The sequence below is a fragment of the Manis javanica genome, chromosome X, assembly GCF_040802235.1.
Source record: "Manis javanica isolate MJ-LG chromosome X, MJ_LKY, whole genome shotgun sequence".
NCBI classification, from domain to species: Eukaryota; Metazoa; Chordata; class Mammalia; order Pholidota; family Manidae; genus Manis; species Manis javanica.
Window position 1 is genome coordinate 60,610,237 of NC_133174.1, and position 16,640 is coordinate 60,626,876.

Sequence of the window (16,640 nt, forward strand, 5' to 3'; positions counted from 1 at the left end):
CATAATATTTTAAGGCTATAGCAATCTATTTTAAACTGATAACAACTTAACTTCTATTGCCTACAAAATCTTTATTCATTTACTTCTCCACCATCATTTATGTTACCGATCTCAGAGACTGAATCTTTAGGTATCAGGTACCCATTAACATAAGGTTTCCTGGTTTTGTCATTTAAATTTTATATGCCAAAATCATAATAGCACAGGTTATTATATTTCTCTCTGTATTTACCTTTACAAAATAAACATTTTCATATGGCTTAATGATGCTCTCTAAATCCTTCTGTTTAAACTTAAAAGACTTCCTTCATCATTTCTAGTTAAGACCAGGTTTAGTGGTAATGAGATCCTTAAGCTTTTCTTTATCTCAGCAGTCTTAGTTTCTCCTTCACTTTTTAGGGAAGTTTTGCCAAATACAGTATTCTTGGTTGACAGTTTCTTCTTTCAGCACTTTGAATATAATATCATTCACTCATTTCTGGCATACAAAGTTTCTGCTGAAAAGTCCACTCATAATCTTATGGAAGCTCCCTTGTATGTGACAAATTGCTCTTCTATTGTTGCTCTCAGGATTCTCTCTATGGCTTTGACTTTAGACAGTTTGATTATCATGTTTCTCACTGTGGTTCTTTTTGGACTTATCCTACTTCAAATTGTTGAGGCTTTCTGAATTTGTGTGTCCATTTCTTTCCTCAGACCTGGAAAGCTTTCCGTCATTATTTCTTCAAATAAACTTTCTCCTTTCTCCTTCAGAACTGCGTAATGTGTATATTAGTCTGCTTGATAGCATCCCATAGCCACTTTTCTCTTTATTCTCTTTACACTCTCTTCCTCTCACTCAATGATTTCAGACGAACCATCTTCAAATTCACTTATTCTTTCTTCTCTCTATTCTTATTCAAGCCTGCTGTTGAATTGCTCTAATGAAATTTTCTGCTGTTATTGTGCTCTTCAGCTCCAGAAATTCCTTTGTACTTTCCATTTTTGTAAATATTCTCTTTTTATTCATGCATTATTTTCCTTACTTTGTTGTCTTTCAGTTCTTTGAGCATCTTTATGACAGTTACTTTTTTACTGAGATACATGTCAATGAATTTTGACACGTGTATACACTGATGTAACCATCACCCAGATCAAGCTATCAAACCTTCTCACTACTTAATTTTTTCCTCCTTACCTACTTCACCTCCCCATATCAACCACCAGTCTGTTCCCCATGTCTATGAGTCTATTTTCTGGGGTTTTTTTGTTTTGTTTTTTTTTAGATTCCAAATATAAGTGAGATCATATGGTATTGGTATTTGTCTTTCTCTGTCTGACTTATTTCACTCAGCATATTACCTTTTAGGTCCAGCCATGTTGTTGCAAATGGTCAGATTTCATTCATTTTGGTGGCTGAGTAAATACTCCATTGTATATATGTACCAAATTTTTTACATTCATCCATCGACGGACATTTAGGTTGCTTCCACATTTTAGCTATTATAAGTAATGCTACGATAAATGCTAGAACACATATATCTTTTTTATCATTAAACTATGCATTGATTCTCTTTTTTTAATTAAGGTATCATTGATATACAATCTTATGAAGGTTTCACATGAGCAAGATTGTGGTTTCAACATTCACCCATATTATCATGTCCACCCCTACACTGTCCATCAGCAACCACTGTCCATCAGTGTAGTAAGATGCTATAGAGTCATTACTTGTCTTCTCTGTTCTATACTGCCTTCCCCGTGACCTACCTATATTGTGTGTGCTAATTGGAAGAATGCACAAATCTTTTTGAATTAAGGGTTTTGGTTTCTTCAGGTAAATTTTCAGAATTTCTGGGTCATATGGTATTTCTGTTTTTAGAAATACCCGCATCCTGCTTTCCATAGTGGCTATACCAATTTACAATCCTACCAGCAGTTTATGTGTGTTCACTCTTCTCCACATTCTTGTCCTGCTTATATTAGCTACTCTGACTGATGTGAGATGATATATCATTGTGGTTTTGATTTGCATTTCCCTGATGATTAGTGATGTGGAGCATCTTTTCATGTGTCTCTTGCCATCTGTATCTCTCCTTTGGAAAAATGTCTATTCAGAGCTTCTGCCCATTTTTAAATTGGATTATTTGTTTCATTTGTGTGATGAGTTGTACGAGTTCTTTATACACTTTGGATATTATCCCCTTATTAGATACATCATTTGAAAACATATTCTACCATATAGTAGGTTGCCCTTTGTTTTGTTGGTGGTGTCCTTTGCTGTGTAGCAGCTTTCTGGTTGATGTAGTACCACTTGTTTATTTTTGCTTTTGTTTCTCTTGCCTGGGGAGATAGGTACCAAAAACCAAAAAAGAACCTACTAATGCTGATGTCCAAGAGTGCATGTTTGTGTTTTCTTCTAGGAGTTTCAGTTTATATTTAGGTCTTTAATTCATTTTGAGTTTATTTTTGGATATGGTGTCAGTGATCCAGTTTCATTTTTTGCATGTATTTTTTTCAGTTTTTCCAATCCCACTCATTAAAGAGACTGTCTCTTCCCCATTGCATAGTCTTAACTCCCTTGTCATATATTAATTAACTACATAGTTATGGGTTTATTTATGGGCTCTGTAGTCTATTCTATTAATTTATGTATCTGGTCTTGTGCCACTATCATACTGTTTTTATTACTGTAGCTTTGTAGTATGGTTTGAAATCAGGTGGGGTGATATACACACAGCTTTGTTCTTTCTCAAGAATGCTTTGGCTTATGACAGTTATTTTAAATTCTTTGTTAGGCAGCTTACAGATCTGAATTTCCTTAGGGTTAGTTTCTGGAAGTTTTATTTTGTTCCTTTGAGTGGGTGGGACATGTTTATCTGTTTCTTTGAATGTCTAGTAATATTTTGCTGGAATTTGGATGTTTTGAAAAAACAGCTGCCTCTCCCAGTCTTTGAATCTGGCTTTGTATAGTTGAAGACCTTCACCAATCACCCCAGATGGAGGTTCGAAGACAACTAAAACGTTCTGATCTCTTGCTTCCTCCCTGAGTCTTCTCAAATGTGCTGCCAGCCTCTGTTGTCAGCAGCTTCCAAATCCTAGCACCAGTCCTCTCAGTGCTATGAGTCAGGCAAGACAGAAACCAGTCCCTCAGACAACGTTTGGACAATCAAGACATTGAATGCACAGTCCAATCTATTTTTTCCCTTTCCCTGCAGGGACCCCAAATGGGGTCTTCCTTCTAGTTGCTCCATGGTATGCATCATAAGGGGAGGACCACAAACAGACCTCCAAACACCACAAATCTTCCTGCCAATTTTGCTGGATTTGCTTCTTGGTTTTCCAATAGCTTGGGTGCTGTAGCTTCTCAACTAGGTTCTAGAGTTCTCACAGAGTTATTTTTGCTCATGCTGTTAACACAATGTCTCTCTGAGTGGAAGGAGGGCCTGTAGCTTCCTGTTTGCCCTCTTCCTGAAGTCACTCCCATGATGCACTTCTAAACAAATGATTTTGGAATCACCGGATCTCTTCCTCACACCACACAACAGGTAATATTGTAACATCCTCACACGATGGCATAAAATAACTGCACTGATGGTGAGAAACTTTTAATTTGTGTAATAGTTGAATAACTATGTTGTACAACTCAGAGAAATATAATATTGCTTATCAAGTATGCATCAATAAAAAATGAAAAAATAGTTAAAACCTTAACAAACAAAAAGGAATGAAATTCAATCATAAATTAAACTAAAAATTACAAACAGCATTCCTAAAAAGTTTTTTAAATAAAAGTCCAAATAGATCAAACTTTAGAATGTAAAATACAAAACCATATAAATACCAGAAGAAATTTTCCCTTTTTGGCTGTAAAAATGAGGAAAAATCTCTTAACTAAGAGTGTTAATCCAGAAAAAATGAGTTAAAATATTGATAAAGTTGGCTGCATAAACATAAAATGATTTTAATGGCAAAAAAGTTTTTTTCAATACCATGAGCACATTAAAAACGACCCTGGGAAAATTGGTTGTGCACAACTGTGAGAAAATATCTGCAACTTTAATCATAGAAAGGGGGGCAAATGCCCTAGTTAGTACATTTGTAGGATATAAAGAGCTTTTCTGAAAAGAAGAAAAAAACCAAAGACCCTATAGAAACTGGGCAAGAAATATCAATTGGCCATGCAGGAGAAGAAAGAAAACAGGAATGGGTCTTATCCAAAAGAAAATGACATGAGTCTTGCACACATTAAGATAAATGCAAGTTTAAAAATACACTGATACACCATTTATCACCTACCAGATTGGCAAAATTCAAAAGTCTGGCAACGCTCCTGGTGAAGCTCAGGGAAAACTTGCACTCTCATACATTTATGGAGAAAAGGCAATAGGTACAACCTTCATAGAGGGAAATTTGACAGTAATGGACAAGATTACATGTGTTTTTGCCCTTAGTCAGCAACAGTACATCTAGGAATCAATCTAAAAGATACATTGTTAAAATTTGCTAAAGATTATGTCACAAGTCTGCTCTCACTTTGAGAAGTGAATTGAACAAGTCTGTTAGAGTCAGGATGGTCTAGATTATACTGTGGTAACAAACAACTCCTGTATCTCAGTGGCTTACAACAACAAGGGTTTATTATCTGTTCACACACACAAACTTAGAACCAAAATGAAAGCATCCTCATATTTCCATATGCATGGATATGGGCATGAGTGCACCGGTATGCTAGCAATCACAAGTCAAAGAGAAACTGTGGCATATGAATGAATGAACTCACACAGCCCTATTTAGAGACTGATTGGCTTGGCTTGTACAACCTGTTTTATTTTTTTCTTTGGTATCATTAATCTACAATTACATGGAGAACATTATGTTTACTAGGCTCCCCCTTCACCAAGTCCCCCCTACATACCCCTTCATAGTCACTGTCCTTCTGTGTAGTAAGATGCTGTAAAATCACTACTTGACTTCTCTGTGTTGAACAGCCCTCCCCGTGCCCCCCACCCACTATACATGCTAATTGTAATGTCCTCTTTCTTTTTCCCTGCCCTTATCCCTCCCTTCCCACCCATCCTCCCCAGTCCCTTTCCGTTTGGTAACTGTTAGTCCATTCTTGGGTTCTGTGATTCTGCTGCTGTTTTGTTCCTTCAGTTTTCCTTTGTTCTTATACTCCACATATGAGTGAAATCATTTGGTACTTGTCTTTCTCCGCCTGGCTTATTTCACGGAGCATAATACCCTCTAGCTCCATCCATGTTGTTGTGAATGGTAGGATCTGTTTTTTTCTTATGGCTGAGTAATATTCCATTGTGTATATGTACCACATCTTCTTTATCCATTCATCTACTGACGGATATTTAGGTTGCTTCCATATCTTGGCTATTGTAAATAGTGCAGCAATAAACATAGAGGTGCATCTGTCTTTTTCAAACTGGAGTGCTGCATTCTTAGGGCAAATTCCTCGAAGTGGAATACCTGGGTCAAATGGTATTTCTATTTTGAGCATTCTGAGGAACCTCCATACTGCTTTCCCCAATGGTTGAAGTAATTTACATTCCCACCAGCAGTGTAGGAGGATTCCCCTTTCTCCACAACCTTGCCCACATCTGTTGTTGTTTGTCTTTTCGATGATGGCAATCCTTACTGGTGTGAGGTGATACCTCATTGTGGTTTTAAATTGCATTTCTCTGATGATCAGCGATGTGGAACATCTTTTCATGTGCCTGTTGGCCATCTGGATTTCTTCTTTAGAGAACTGTCTATTCAGCTCCTCTGCCCATTTCTTAATTGGATTACTTGCTTTTCATTTGTTGAAGTGTGTGAGCTCTTTATATATTTTGGATGTCAGTCCTTTATCAGATCTGTCATTTATGAATATATTCTCCCATCCTGAAGGATACCTTTTTGTTCTATTGATGGTGTCCTTTGCTGTACAGAAGTTTTTTAGCTTGATACACTCCCACTTGTTCATTTTTGCCTTTGTTTCCCTTGCCCGGGGAGATATGTTCATGAAGAAGTCACTCATGTTTATGTCCATGAGATTTTTGCCTATGTTTTTTTCTAAAAGTTTTATGGTTTCATGACTTACATTCAGGTCTTTGATCCATTTCGAATTTACTTTTGTGTATGGGGTTAGACAGTGATCCAGTTTCATTCTCTTACATGTAGCTGTCCAGTTTTGCCAGCACCATCTGATGAAGAGACTGTCATTTCCCCATTGTATGTCCATGGCTCCTTTATCATGTATTAATTGGCCTCATATATGTTTGGGTTAATGTCTGGAGTCTCCATTCTGTTCCACTGGTCTGTGGCTCTCTTCTTGTGCCACTACCAAATTTTCTTGATTACTGTGGCTTTGTAGTAGAGTTTGAAGTTGGGGAGTGAGATCCCCCCACTTTATTCTTCCGTCTCAGGATTGCTTTGGCTATTCGGGGTCTTTGGCGGTTCCATATGAATTTTTGAAGTATTTGTTCTGGTTCATTAAAGAATGCTGTTGGTAATTTGATAGGGACTGCATCAGATCTGTATATTGCTTCGGGCAGGATGGCCATTTTGATGATATTAATTCTTCCTAGCCAGAAGCATGGGATGAGTTTCCATTTGTTAGTGACCTCTTTAATTTCTCTTAAGAGTGTCTTATAGTTCTCAGGGTATAGGTCTTTCACTTCCTTGGTTAGGTTTATTCCTAGGTATTTTATTCTTTTGGATGCAATTGTGAATGGAATTGTTTTCCTGATTTCTCTTTCTATTGGTTCATTGTTAGTGTATAGGAAAGCTAGAGATTTCTGTCTGTTAATTTTGTATCCTGCAACTTTGCTGAATTCCGATATTAGTTCTGGTAGTTTTGCAGTGGAGCCTTTAGGGATTTTTATGTACAATATCATGTCATCTGCAAATAGTGACACTTTGACTTCTTCTTTACCAATCTGGATTCCTTGTATTTCTTTGTTTTGTCTGATTGCCATGGCTAGGACCTCCAGCACTATGTTGAATAACAGTGGGGTGAGTGGGCATCCCTGTCTTGTTCCCGATCTCAGAGGAAAAGCTTTCTGCCTCTCGCTGTTCAGTATGATGTTAGCTGTGGGTTTATCATATATGGCCTTTATTATGTTGAGGTGCTTGCCCTCTATGCCCATTGTGTTGAGAGTTTTTATCATGAATGGATGTTGAATTTTGTCGAATGCTTTTTCAGCATCTATGGAGATGATCATGTGGTTTTTGTCTTTCTTTTTGCTGATGTGGTGGATGATGTTGATGGATTTTCGAATGTTGCACCATCCTTGCATCCCTCGGATGAATCCCAGTTGGTCATGGTGTATGATCCTCTTGATGTATTTTTGAATTCGGTTTGCTAATATTTTGTTGAGCATTTTTGCATCTACGTACATCAGGGATATTGGTCTGTAGTTTTCTTTTTTGGTGGGGTCTTTGCCTGGTTTTGGTATTAGGGTGATGTTGGCTTCATAGACTGAGTTTGGGAGTATTCCCTCCTCTTCTATTTTTTGGAAAACTTTAAGGAGAATGGGTATTATGTCTTCTCTGTGTGTCTGTGTGTCCGAGGTAAATCCATCTGGCCCAGGGGGTTTGTTCTTGGGTAGGTTTTTGATTACTGCTTCAATTTTGTTGCTGGTAATTGGCCTGTTTAGATTTCCTGTTTCTTTCTAGGTCAGTCTTGGAAGGTTTTATTTTTCTAGGAAGTTGTCCATTTCTCCTAGGTTTCCCAGCTTGTTAGCATATAGGTTTTCATAGTATTCTCTAATAATTTTTTGTATCTCTGTGGGGTCCTTCCTGATTTTTCCTTTCTCGTTTCTGATTCTGTTGATGTGTGTTGACTCTCTTTTTCTCTTAATAAGTCTGGCTAGAGGCTTATCTATTTTGTTCATTTTCTCAAAGTACCAGCTCTTGGTTTCATTGATTTTTTTCTATTGTTTTATTCTTCCCAATTTTATTTATTTCTTCTCTGATGTTTTTTATGTCCCTCCATCTGCTCACCTTGGGCCTCATTTGTTCTTCTTTTTCCAGTTTCGATAATTGTGACATTAGACTATTCATTTGGGATTGTTCTTCCTTCTTTAAATATGCCTGGATTGCTATATATTTTCCTCTTAAGACTGCTTTTGCTGTGTCCCACAAAAGTTGGAGCTTTGTGTTGTTGTTGTCATTTGTTTCCATATATTGCTGGATCTCCATTTTAATTTGGTCGTTGATCCATTGATTATTTAGGAGCATGTTGTTAAGCCTCCATGTGTTTGTGAGCCTTTTTGCTTTCTTTGTACAATTTATTTCTAGTTTTATACCTTTGTGGTCTGAAAAGTTGGTTGGTAGGATTTCAGTCTTTTTTAATTTACTGAGGTTCTTTTTGTGGCCTAGCATGTGCTCTATTCTGGAGAATGTTCCATGTGCACTTGAGAAGAATGTGTATCCTGTTGCTTTTGGATGTAGAGTTCTATAGATGTCTATTTGGTCCATCTGTTCTTCTGTTTTTTTTCAGTACCTCTGAGTCCTTACTTATTTTCTGTCTGGTGGATCTGTCCTTTGGAGTGAGTGGTGTGTTAAAGTCTCCCAAAATGAATGCATTGCATTCTATTTCCTCCTTTAATTCTGTTAGTATTTGTTTCACATATATTGGTGCTCCTGTATTGGGTGCATATATGTTTATAATGGTTATATCCTCTTGTTGGACTGAGCCCTTTATCATTATGTAATGTCCTTCTTTATCTCTTATTACTTTCTTTATTTTGAAGTCTATTTTGTCTGATACTAGTATTGCAACACCTGCTTTTCTCTCTCTGTTGTTTGCATGAAATATCTTTTTCCATCCCTTGGCTTTTAATCTGTGCATGTCTTTGGGTTTGCGGTGAGTCTCTTGTAAGCAGCATATAGATCGGTCTGGCTTTTTTATCCGTTCTATTACTGTGTGTCTTTTGATTGGTGCCTTCATTCCATTTACATTTAGGGTGATTATTGAAAGATATGTACTTATTGCCATTGCAGGCTTTAGATTTGTGGTCACCAAAGATTCAGGGTTAGCTTGTTTACTACCTTACCATCTAACTTAACTCCCATATTGAGCTATTATAAACACAGTCTGATGATTATTTCTCTCCCTTCTTATTCCTCCTCCTCCATTCTTCATATGTTGGGTGTTTTGTTGTGTGCTCTTTTTAGAAGTGCTCCCATCTAGAGCAGTCCCTCTAAGATACCCTGTAGAGGTGGATTGTGGGTGGTAAATTCCCTCAATTTTTGCTTGTCTGGGAATTGTTTAACCCCTCCTTCATATTTACATGATAATCGTGCTGGATACAGTATCCTTGGTTCAAGGCCCTTCTGTTTCATTGCATTAAATATATCATGCCATTCTCTTCTGGCCTGTAAGGTCTCTGTTGAGAAGTCTGATGACAGCCTGATGGGTTTTCCTTTGTAGGTGACCTTTTTGCTCTCTCTGGCTGCTTTTAATACTCTGTCCTTGTCCTTGATCTTTGCCATTTTAATTATTATGTGTCTTGGTGTTGTCCTGTTTGGGTCTCGTCTCTCGGGAGTTCTGTGTGCCTCTGTAGTCTGAGCAACTATTTCCTCCCCCAGTTTGGGGAAGTTCTCAGCAACTTTTTTCAAACACACTTTCTATCCCTTTTTCTCTCTCTTCCTCTTCTGGTACCCCTATAATGTGGATATTGTTCCTTTTGGATTGGTCACACAGTTCTCTTAATATTGTTTCATTCCTGGAGATCCTTTTATCTCTCTCTGCATCAGCTTCTATGCGTTTCTGTTCTCTGGTTTCTATTCCATCAATGGCCTCTTGCGTCTTATCCATTCTGCTTATAAATCCTTCCAGAGTTTGTTTCACTTCTGTAATCTCCCTCCGGATGTCTGTGATCTCCCTCTGGACTTCATCCCTTAGCTCTTGCATATTTCTCTGCAGCTCTGTCAGCATGTTTATGATTTTTATTTTGAATTCTTTTTTGGGGGGACTGGTTAGGTCTTTCTCTGCAATTCTTCTCTCAGGTGTTGTCTGAACTATTTTGGACTGGACTAAATTTTTTTGCCTTTTCATGGTGATAGTGGTGGCTGTAGGCAGGTTGTGGGTGTGTCAGCTGGGAGAAGAAAGTCCTTTCCTGCTTGCTGGATGCCTTGCCCTTCTCCACTGCCTGTGGAGGTTACCCGCACTCCTGGAGCAGCCACCAGATTAGTCCCCTAAGCTTCTGTGGGAGGGGTCTCCGTCAGAGCAGTGCACAGCCCTGCGGGGAGTGGCAGGCATGCCAGGTGCGCTCCTCTGTGAAAGCGGCACCCCTGCCGGGCAGCTGTGTGCCAGCAGCGGCCTTTGGGTCTGGCCTGGGCAGCTGTGCGTTGGGCTGGGATTTCGGTTGGCTGCTGGGAGCACACCTGCTCCCTCTGGCTCCGCTGCAGGTGCGTGCGGGGCTCTCCCGCGCAGGCCTGTACTGGGCTCCTCTGGCTCCACTGCCGCCAGTGCGCGCAAGCCATGCCCGGGCTGTTTGGTTGCCGCCACTGTGGGCTCGCAGAAGCCTCTCCTGGTCTCCTCTGGCACTGTTGGTGCATGCGATCTGCTCCCGGCCCCTTCCAGCATGGCCGCCCCTGGCACATGCTACCACTCTCCTGCTACTGGGCCGGTGTGTCGGGGTCCGCGCCAGTTGGAGGAACGACTGGCAGGCTGCTTAGTGCTGTGAGGGTCTTCAGAGCTGCGCTGCCTCTCCAGGGTTTAGGGCGCCTAAGGTTCCCCAGGATTCCCAGCCGCTGGCTCAGTGTGCCGGGATGACTTTGTCCAGCTATGGGGTCCCTGTCTCTTTAAGACTTGCAGAAAGCACTCGCTTTTCTTTTGTCTCAGGGGCGCCGGTTGTGGGGACCTGCCCACAGGTTTTGCTTTACCATTTCTCTAATATCCAGCACCCCGTGCACCTTGTACCTGTGCTCCGGGTGCGGATTTCTAGAGCTGGTTGTTTAGCAGTCCTAGGCTTTCACTCCCTCCCCGTTCTGACTCCTTTCTTCCCACCGGGTCCTGGGGTGGGGGAGCGTTCAGGTCCCGCCTGGCCACGGCTTGTATCTTACCCCCTTCGTGTGATGTTGAGTTCTCAAAGATGTAGATGTATCCTGGCTGTTGTACTGCATCCTCTGGTGTCTCTTTTAGGAATAGTTGTATTTATTGTATTTTCATAAACATATATGTTTTGGGGAGGAGATTTCCTCTGAACTACTCATGCCGCCATCTCCCCGTGATCCTCCCTACAACCTGTTTTTTATCAGAAACATGAACAGCTCCAGGCTCCAAGGGATTCTGAGATGCAGGCACAAGAATATCTGCCCTCAGCCAAGGAACTTCCCCCATGTGATAAAAAAGGTATGAAAGCTTACAAAAGCACATGCGGCTTAAAAAAGATGTTAAGCATTTTGCACACTAAACGTTGTGCAAATGCATAGACAGGCACTACTCTTGTGCATAGAGGCCTCGTCCTCTGAGCTTCTAACTCAAGAGGGAGATGCACCCCAGATGTCCTTTAGGCAGTGAAATGGAGCTGGCCAGACTGGGTTGGATAGAGTGGCTAGGACTCTGGAGTCCTCTATTTTCAGCAGGAGGAGCTGTAGACAGAGAGGAAGGGGTCAGGGCCAGGTCACATCCATTTCCCCTCCCTGCTCTTCCCTCCTTTACATTCCATCCAATCGAGGCTTTGTCGCCTGGACTCTTGCACAGAGCTCTTCCTTGCTGATCTGCCCACCTCAATGCTTGCCTGCTCCAGTCCCTCCATCACAACCACCGCATTCCTCTTCATCAAGCCCAGGGCCTTTGAATACTCTCCTCCTTGGCTCAGACAGTCCCTGGCTCCTCACGACCCACAGTTGCTGGTCTAGCATGCCAGACCTCTTGATTGGCAGCCTCTCTAGCCTCACTCCTTCTCAACCCCTCCAGGGTTGCTGCTTCATTCACACACCATACCCCATCCACCATTGTGGTCTGGGGGTGCCCAGCCTTTCTGCTCAGCCTCCCCAGGTATCTGTCTCTCCTGGGACTACCTCCAGTCCTTCCTCTCCAGGCTCATCGTTGAGATTTAGTCAAGAACACAACTTGTGAAAGTGCCCAGGCTCTACACCTTAACTGGAAGCTCCCTGAAGGCAGGGACCAGATCTCCTTCCAGACTAGGCTCTTATCACCTATGTGTATGTCCTCCCCAGACCACAGCAGACCTGCGGGGGGCTGGGTAGCAAGCTCTGGGTTGGGAGTCAGGACACCTGCTTTGCACATGATATGCTGCATGCCCTGGGGAAAGTCACTGCCACTCTCAGGGCCTCAGTTTCCTTGTTTCTTGACATCAGGGTGCTGGACATTTGCTGTTGAGCACAAAGCTTGATAAACTAATGATTCACTGAGCAACCATCAGCTGCCATCTCCGGCATCATCAGACCAAGGAGACTGTGTGTCCCCAGTTAGGCCCTGCTTACCACAAAGCCCTCCCATTTCCCAACTATCCCCACCCTGTGTTCTCTTTCCAGAACCAGGCTACCCGGTGCGATGCAGGGATGGAACAGCAAAGTGGAGCCAGAAGGGGCTTGGGGAGAGTTTCAGACTCAGCAGAGCCTCAGCCACCTCCAGCTTCTGCCACCACTCTGAGGCAGAAACCGAGGCCTGCTCACAAGCTTTGGGAGCCTGCAAAGGAAAGGGTGTGAGAGAATGGGAGCTGAGAACGCACACCTCCCCCCTTGTGTGACAAGTGCCCCTTCAGTCCCCAGTTCCACTGAAGGCCCCACCCATCCCTGGGCCTTCTGCTCTTCCCATTCACTGAGCTCTGCCCCTGCCAGGGTTCAGGACTCCACTATTTTCCCAGAATCTGTGGCTGCAGTAGAAGAGGGTCAAGGTTGGCACAAAGCTGGAGGATCAGAGTTGAGCATCTGGAAGCAAAGAAGAGGCCAGGAGATTAAAGCCTCTGACAGACACGTACTACCAGTAGATAGAGAGGGGCAGGCATTTGTAATATTTGGATGTGGGAGTATGAGATGCCGCCTTCTCCTCCCCTCCTTCTCCTCTTCCACATCCTCCTGTTCCTGCTCCTCCTCCTCCTGCTCATCTGCCACTGCCTCCACTTCCTCATCTATCTCCCATGGCATCAGGCACAAAGTTGGGCACCCAAACACAATACACAACTAGCACCATGGTCCTCCTCACTCAACTCACCTGCTGGGCAGTGCAGGAGGCCTCAGGGAAGCCCTGGAAAGAGAAATTGTCAGTTGCATCTTCAAGGCTGCTGGAGTCCAGGATGGAGACAAAGATTCTGGGGTATGGTCTGTCAGCAGAGTACCCTGGGAGCTTTCCTGCAGGAGCAGAGAGCATAGGTTGGAGTCAGGTACCAGGCCAGCCATGGGGAGGAGACATGGGCATGTTTTGTGACTGGGATAGGAGCCCAGGATGTCAGAGCTGAAATGACCTTGAAGACCAGCCTGTCCTACTTGTCACCTTGCAACTGGCCCAGAAGTACTTTCTCCCCAAGGTCACATGGCGAGTTGCAGTAGGGTTAGAGATGGAACCCAGGACTTCAGGACACAGAGGAAGGGGTCTGGGTGGTGGCTGAGGTGGGATCCTCTCCCACTGGCCCCAGACTCTCCTTACTTCCCCAGGCAGTTGCACAGGGGTGGGCCTCCAGCTGGGGCATGATGTTCTCCTCCCCAGATGTGAGAGACTGGGGACAGCTTAGGTGAGCCTTTCCCACTGACCCCACCCAACTCTACCTCACCCCCAATCTGAGTTCTCATCTCACCATGGGCCTCTTTGACCTCCCCAGATCTCCACTTCCCACCAACTCTTGGTAGATAACAGAGTTGGGGAAGCCAAGGCCTGAGAAGTAACACCCAAGGCCATATAAAAATTCAGAGGTAGGACTGGCGACAGAGCTACTCAGGCTCCCTGCACTGAAACCCAGGCTCCCTCCCTGGACAGCGACACTCACTGAAGGCTCCTCCTTGGACGGCCAATTTCTTCACAGGGCTGTGAGCCTTGGGAGAGGTGGCCCCACTCCTTAACAGCCCTTGAGGCAGGTGCCTCTTTAGGTGCCCTTGCTCCATCTTCAAGGCACTCTCGGCAGGCAAGACCATAGGATTCTCCCTAAAGTGGAGGATTGTACATCTCAAGTCAGTCACATTTAAAGGAGGCCCACTCCCCTGCCCTTGTCAGACACCATACTCACGAGAAGAGGGCATCCTTGTGACACTCGCAGGCCTCAAAGAGGCAAGAGTGCTCCTCATCCTTGACTTGGTCAGTGATTCCGTGGTTGTGGCAGTGGGCACAGTGTCTTATAGCTCTTCTGGGGCCAAGGTCAGTCCCGCATGGGGCTGCAGCCTCACGCCCAGTGGTGGAGTTGGAGGGGCAAAAGGGCACAGCAGGCATTTCATCGGGATCCATGGTTCTAGAGCCAGGAGTGGAGGTCACAATGGCCACATGATCCCCTACCCTCGAAGTGCTTCCTCTGCCCTTGGAACAGCCCATCTGAGGTGACTGGACTCTTCTTCAGCCTGCTCACTGCTGATATCAGTTTGCACCCTCCCTTCTTGCTCATGTAGCCTCCTTCCCAGGAAGCCCCACTCACGCATTAGCCTTGTTCCATGAAACTCTTGGCATGGATCCTGTACACTTGCAATCCAATTATTATTCTCTTTGCTTACCTTCACTCCACAGAGACCCCCCTTTCTTCAGGCATACACATGCACCCTTGTGCCCCCCTCAACAATTACTACTCTCTCATGTATCATCCTGCACTCTGCTATACACAACTATTATTCCCCGCATCCACTTCCACAACTGTCTGCCTGACCGCCTGCTTTCACTCATCCCTACCCATGATTCTATGCCCCTTGCACTCAATTCCAATATTAGCTTCCCCACATTCAATTTTCTCTCACATTCCATTCTGACTTTTTTCTTGGACCTCACAGCAATCTTCATTATTCTCTCGCCCACTCTTTAGGCTGACACTCCTTTTTGTACCCCCATGAAATCATAGTACTAGGCTGGATCCCAAGCCCTTCTTTCAATAATTGTTTTCATTCATTCATCCCCTCGATTATTCATTGAATAGATGTTTGTTGAGACCTATATCGAACGCCAGACCTGATCTCGCCAACAGCCAACTCCTCACTGCACTGATTTCTTACAACAATGCACCGTCTCTGCTTTCAAGCAAACCCACGCATTGCCTCCCAACAATCTTCCATGCTCCTCATCATGCTTCAACAATGTTGCTTCAGCGCACACCCGCCCCCGACCCCCCGGTGTCCTGACACACACACCCAGAGTGCACCAACTCCTCTCAGGCAGCTCAATCATTCACTACTGCCCCCACCTCAGAATCAAAGGCAAGAGCATGGGCCCTGACCCAGGGGGCCTGGGGCAAGGAGTCCTCCCACAGGGGTTCTTCCATAGAGGGGGAGGCAGGGGACGGAGTGGGACATCGGGAGCAGGTGAAGAAACCATGCTGAGGTGGAGAGGAGAAGGGATTGGGGATCCAGAGCCAGAGGGAGGGAGGAAAGAAGAGGTATGGAGAGCAAGGGTCATATTCCTGATGCCAGCCCGTGGTTATCTCAGCCTCCAACAGGTCAGAATCAATCAGCAGCGACGACAGGCGTGAGGGAAGACCCAGCTCTCACCCCACTTCCCGCCCTTCCCACAATGGCCACTGAGCTTCCAGCACTACCTTCCACCTCCCACTGCTGTGGCCGGCAACCAGTGACCTTTGAGTTCCACCAAAGCTAACTCCCCACAAAGTCCCGCCCCCCTCGCCTCCCCGCGGCTGCTCCTTCTGCTCACTTTACTCAGCCAGCCAGTAACTCATGAAGCAGAGTCTTGTGCTCCCCAATCCTTGTTTCCCAGACTGTTCTCTTTCTGGATGTGAATATTATATGTGCATGCACTGTTAAACTCATGGCCTTGGTATTCTGTAATTTACTTTTACAAAATTCAGCATGTGTTTTTAGGATCGATCCATATTCCCATGTCAGGGATTCCTAATCAGGGGCGATTTTCCACCCCCAGACAACATTTGGCAGTGTCTGGAGTCATTCTGGTCCATATTCCTGTGTCTCTGTTGCTGAGCTTCCTGTGCGGTCCCACAGATAAATGTGTCTATTCCTGTGTCAACAGCTACAGTATCTTAACTTTTATCTCTTGGTAAGACATCTTGGTCTCTGGCAGGGCAAGTTCCCATGTCTTATTCATCATCTTCAGGCGTATCTTCGCTATTCTTTGCCTTTTGCCCTTCATGTAAGTGCTAGGATCAGCATGCCCTGATCCCTGAAAACTCATCTGCAACACATTTGGATAGCGTTTTTATGGAATCTGTGGAATCAGTTAAGGGAGAACCAACTATATGATGTCCAGCCTTCTAATCACCAAACATGGGATGTCTCTCTATTCATGTGGGTCTTCCTTAACATTTTAATCTCTCAGTTTACTATTTAGCTGTATCTTTCATATATTCAGATCCTGTACTTCTTTTACTTATTTATTTCTTTAATTTTATTTTGGTATCATTAATGTACAATTACATGAGCAACATTATGCTTACTAGACTCCCCCCATCATCAAGTCCCCACCACATACCCCATTACAGTCACTGTCCATCAGCGTAGTCAGATGCTATCGAATCACTACTTGTCTTCTCTGT

General features: G+C 43.7%; 1 protein-coding gene across 1 annotated transcript in view; it reads left to right on the forward strand.

Annotated features, from left to right (window-relative positions):
• The window catches only part of DMRTC1B (DMRT like family C1B), a 64,320-nt gene extending 52,125 nt beyond the window's left edge, over positions 1 to 12,195 (forward strand). Inside the window, 2 exon segments of the mRNA XM_017681333.3 lie at positions 10,390 to 10,610; positions 12,166 to 12,195. Of these exon segments, the coding sequence (XP_017536822.3) occupies positions 10,390 to 10,610; positions 12,166 to 12,195 (251 nt within the window).
• The last annotated feature ends 4,445 nt before the right edge of the window (positions 12,196 to 16,640 follow it).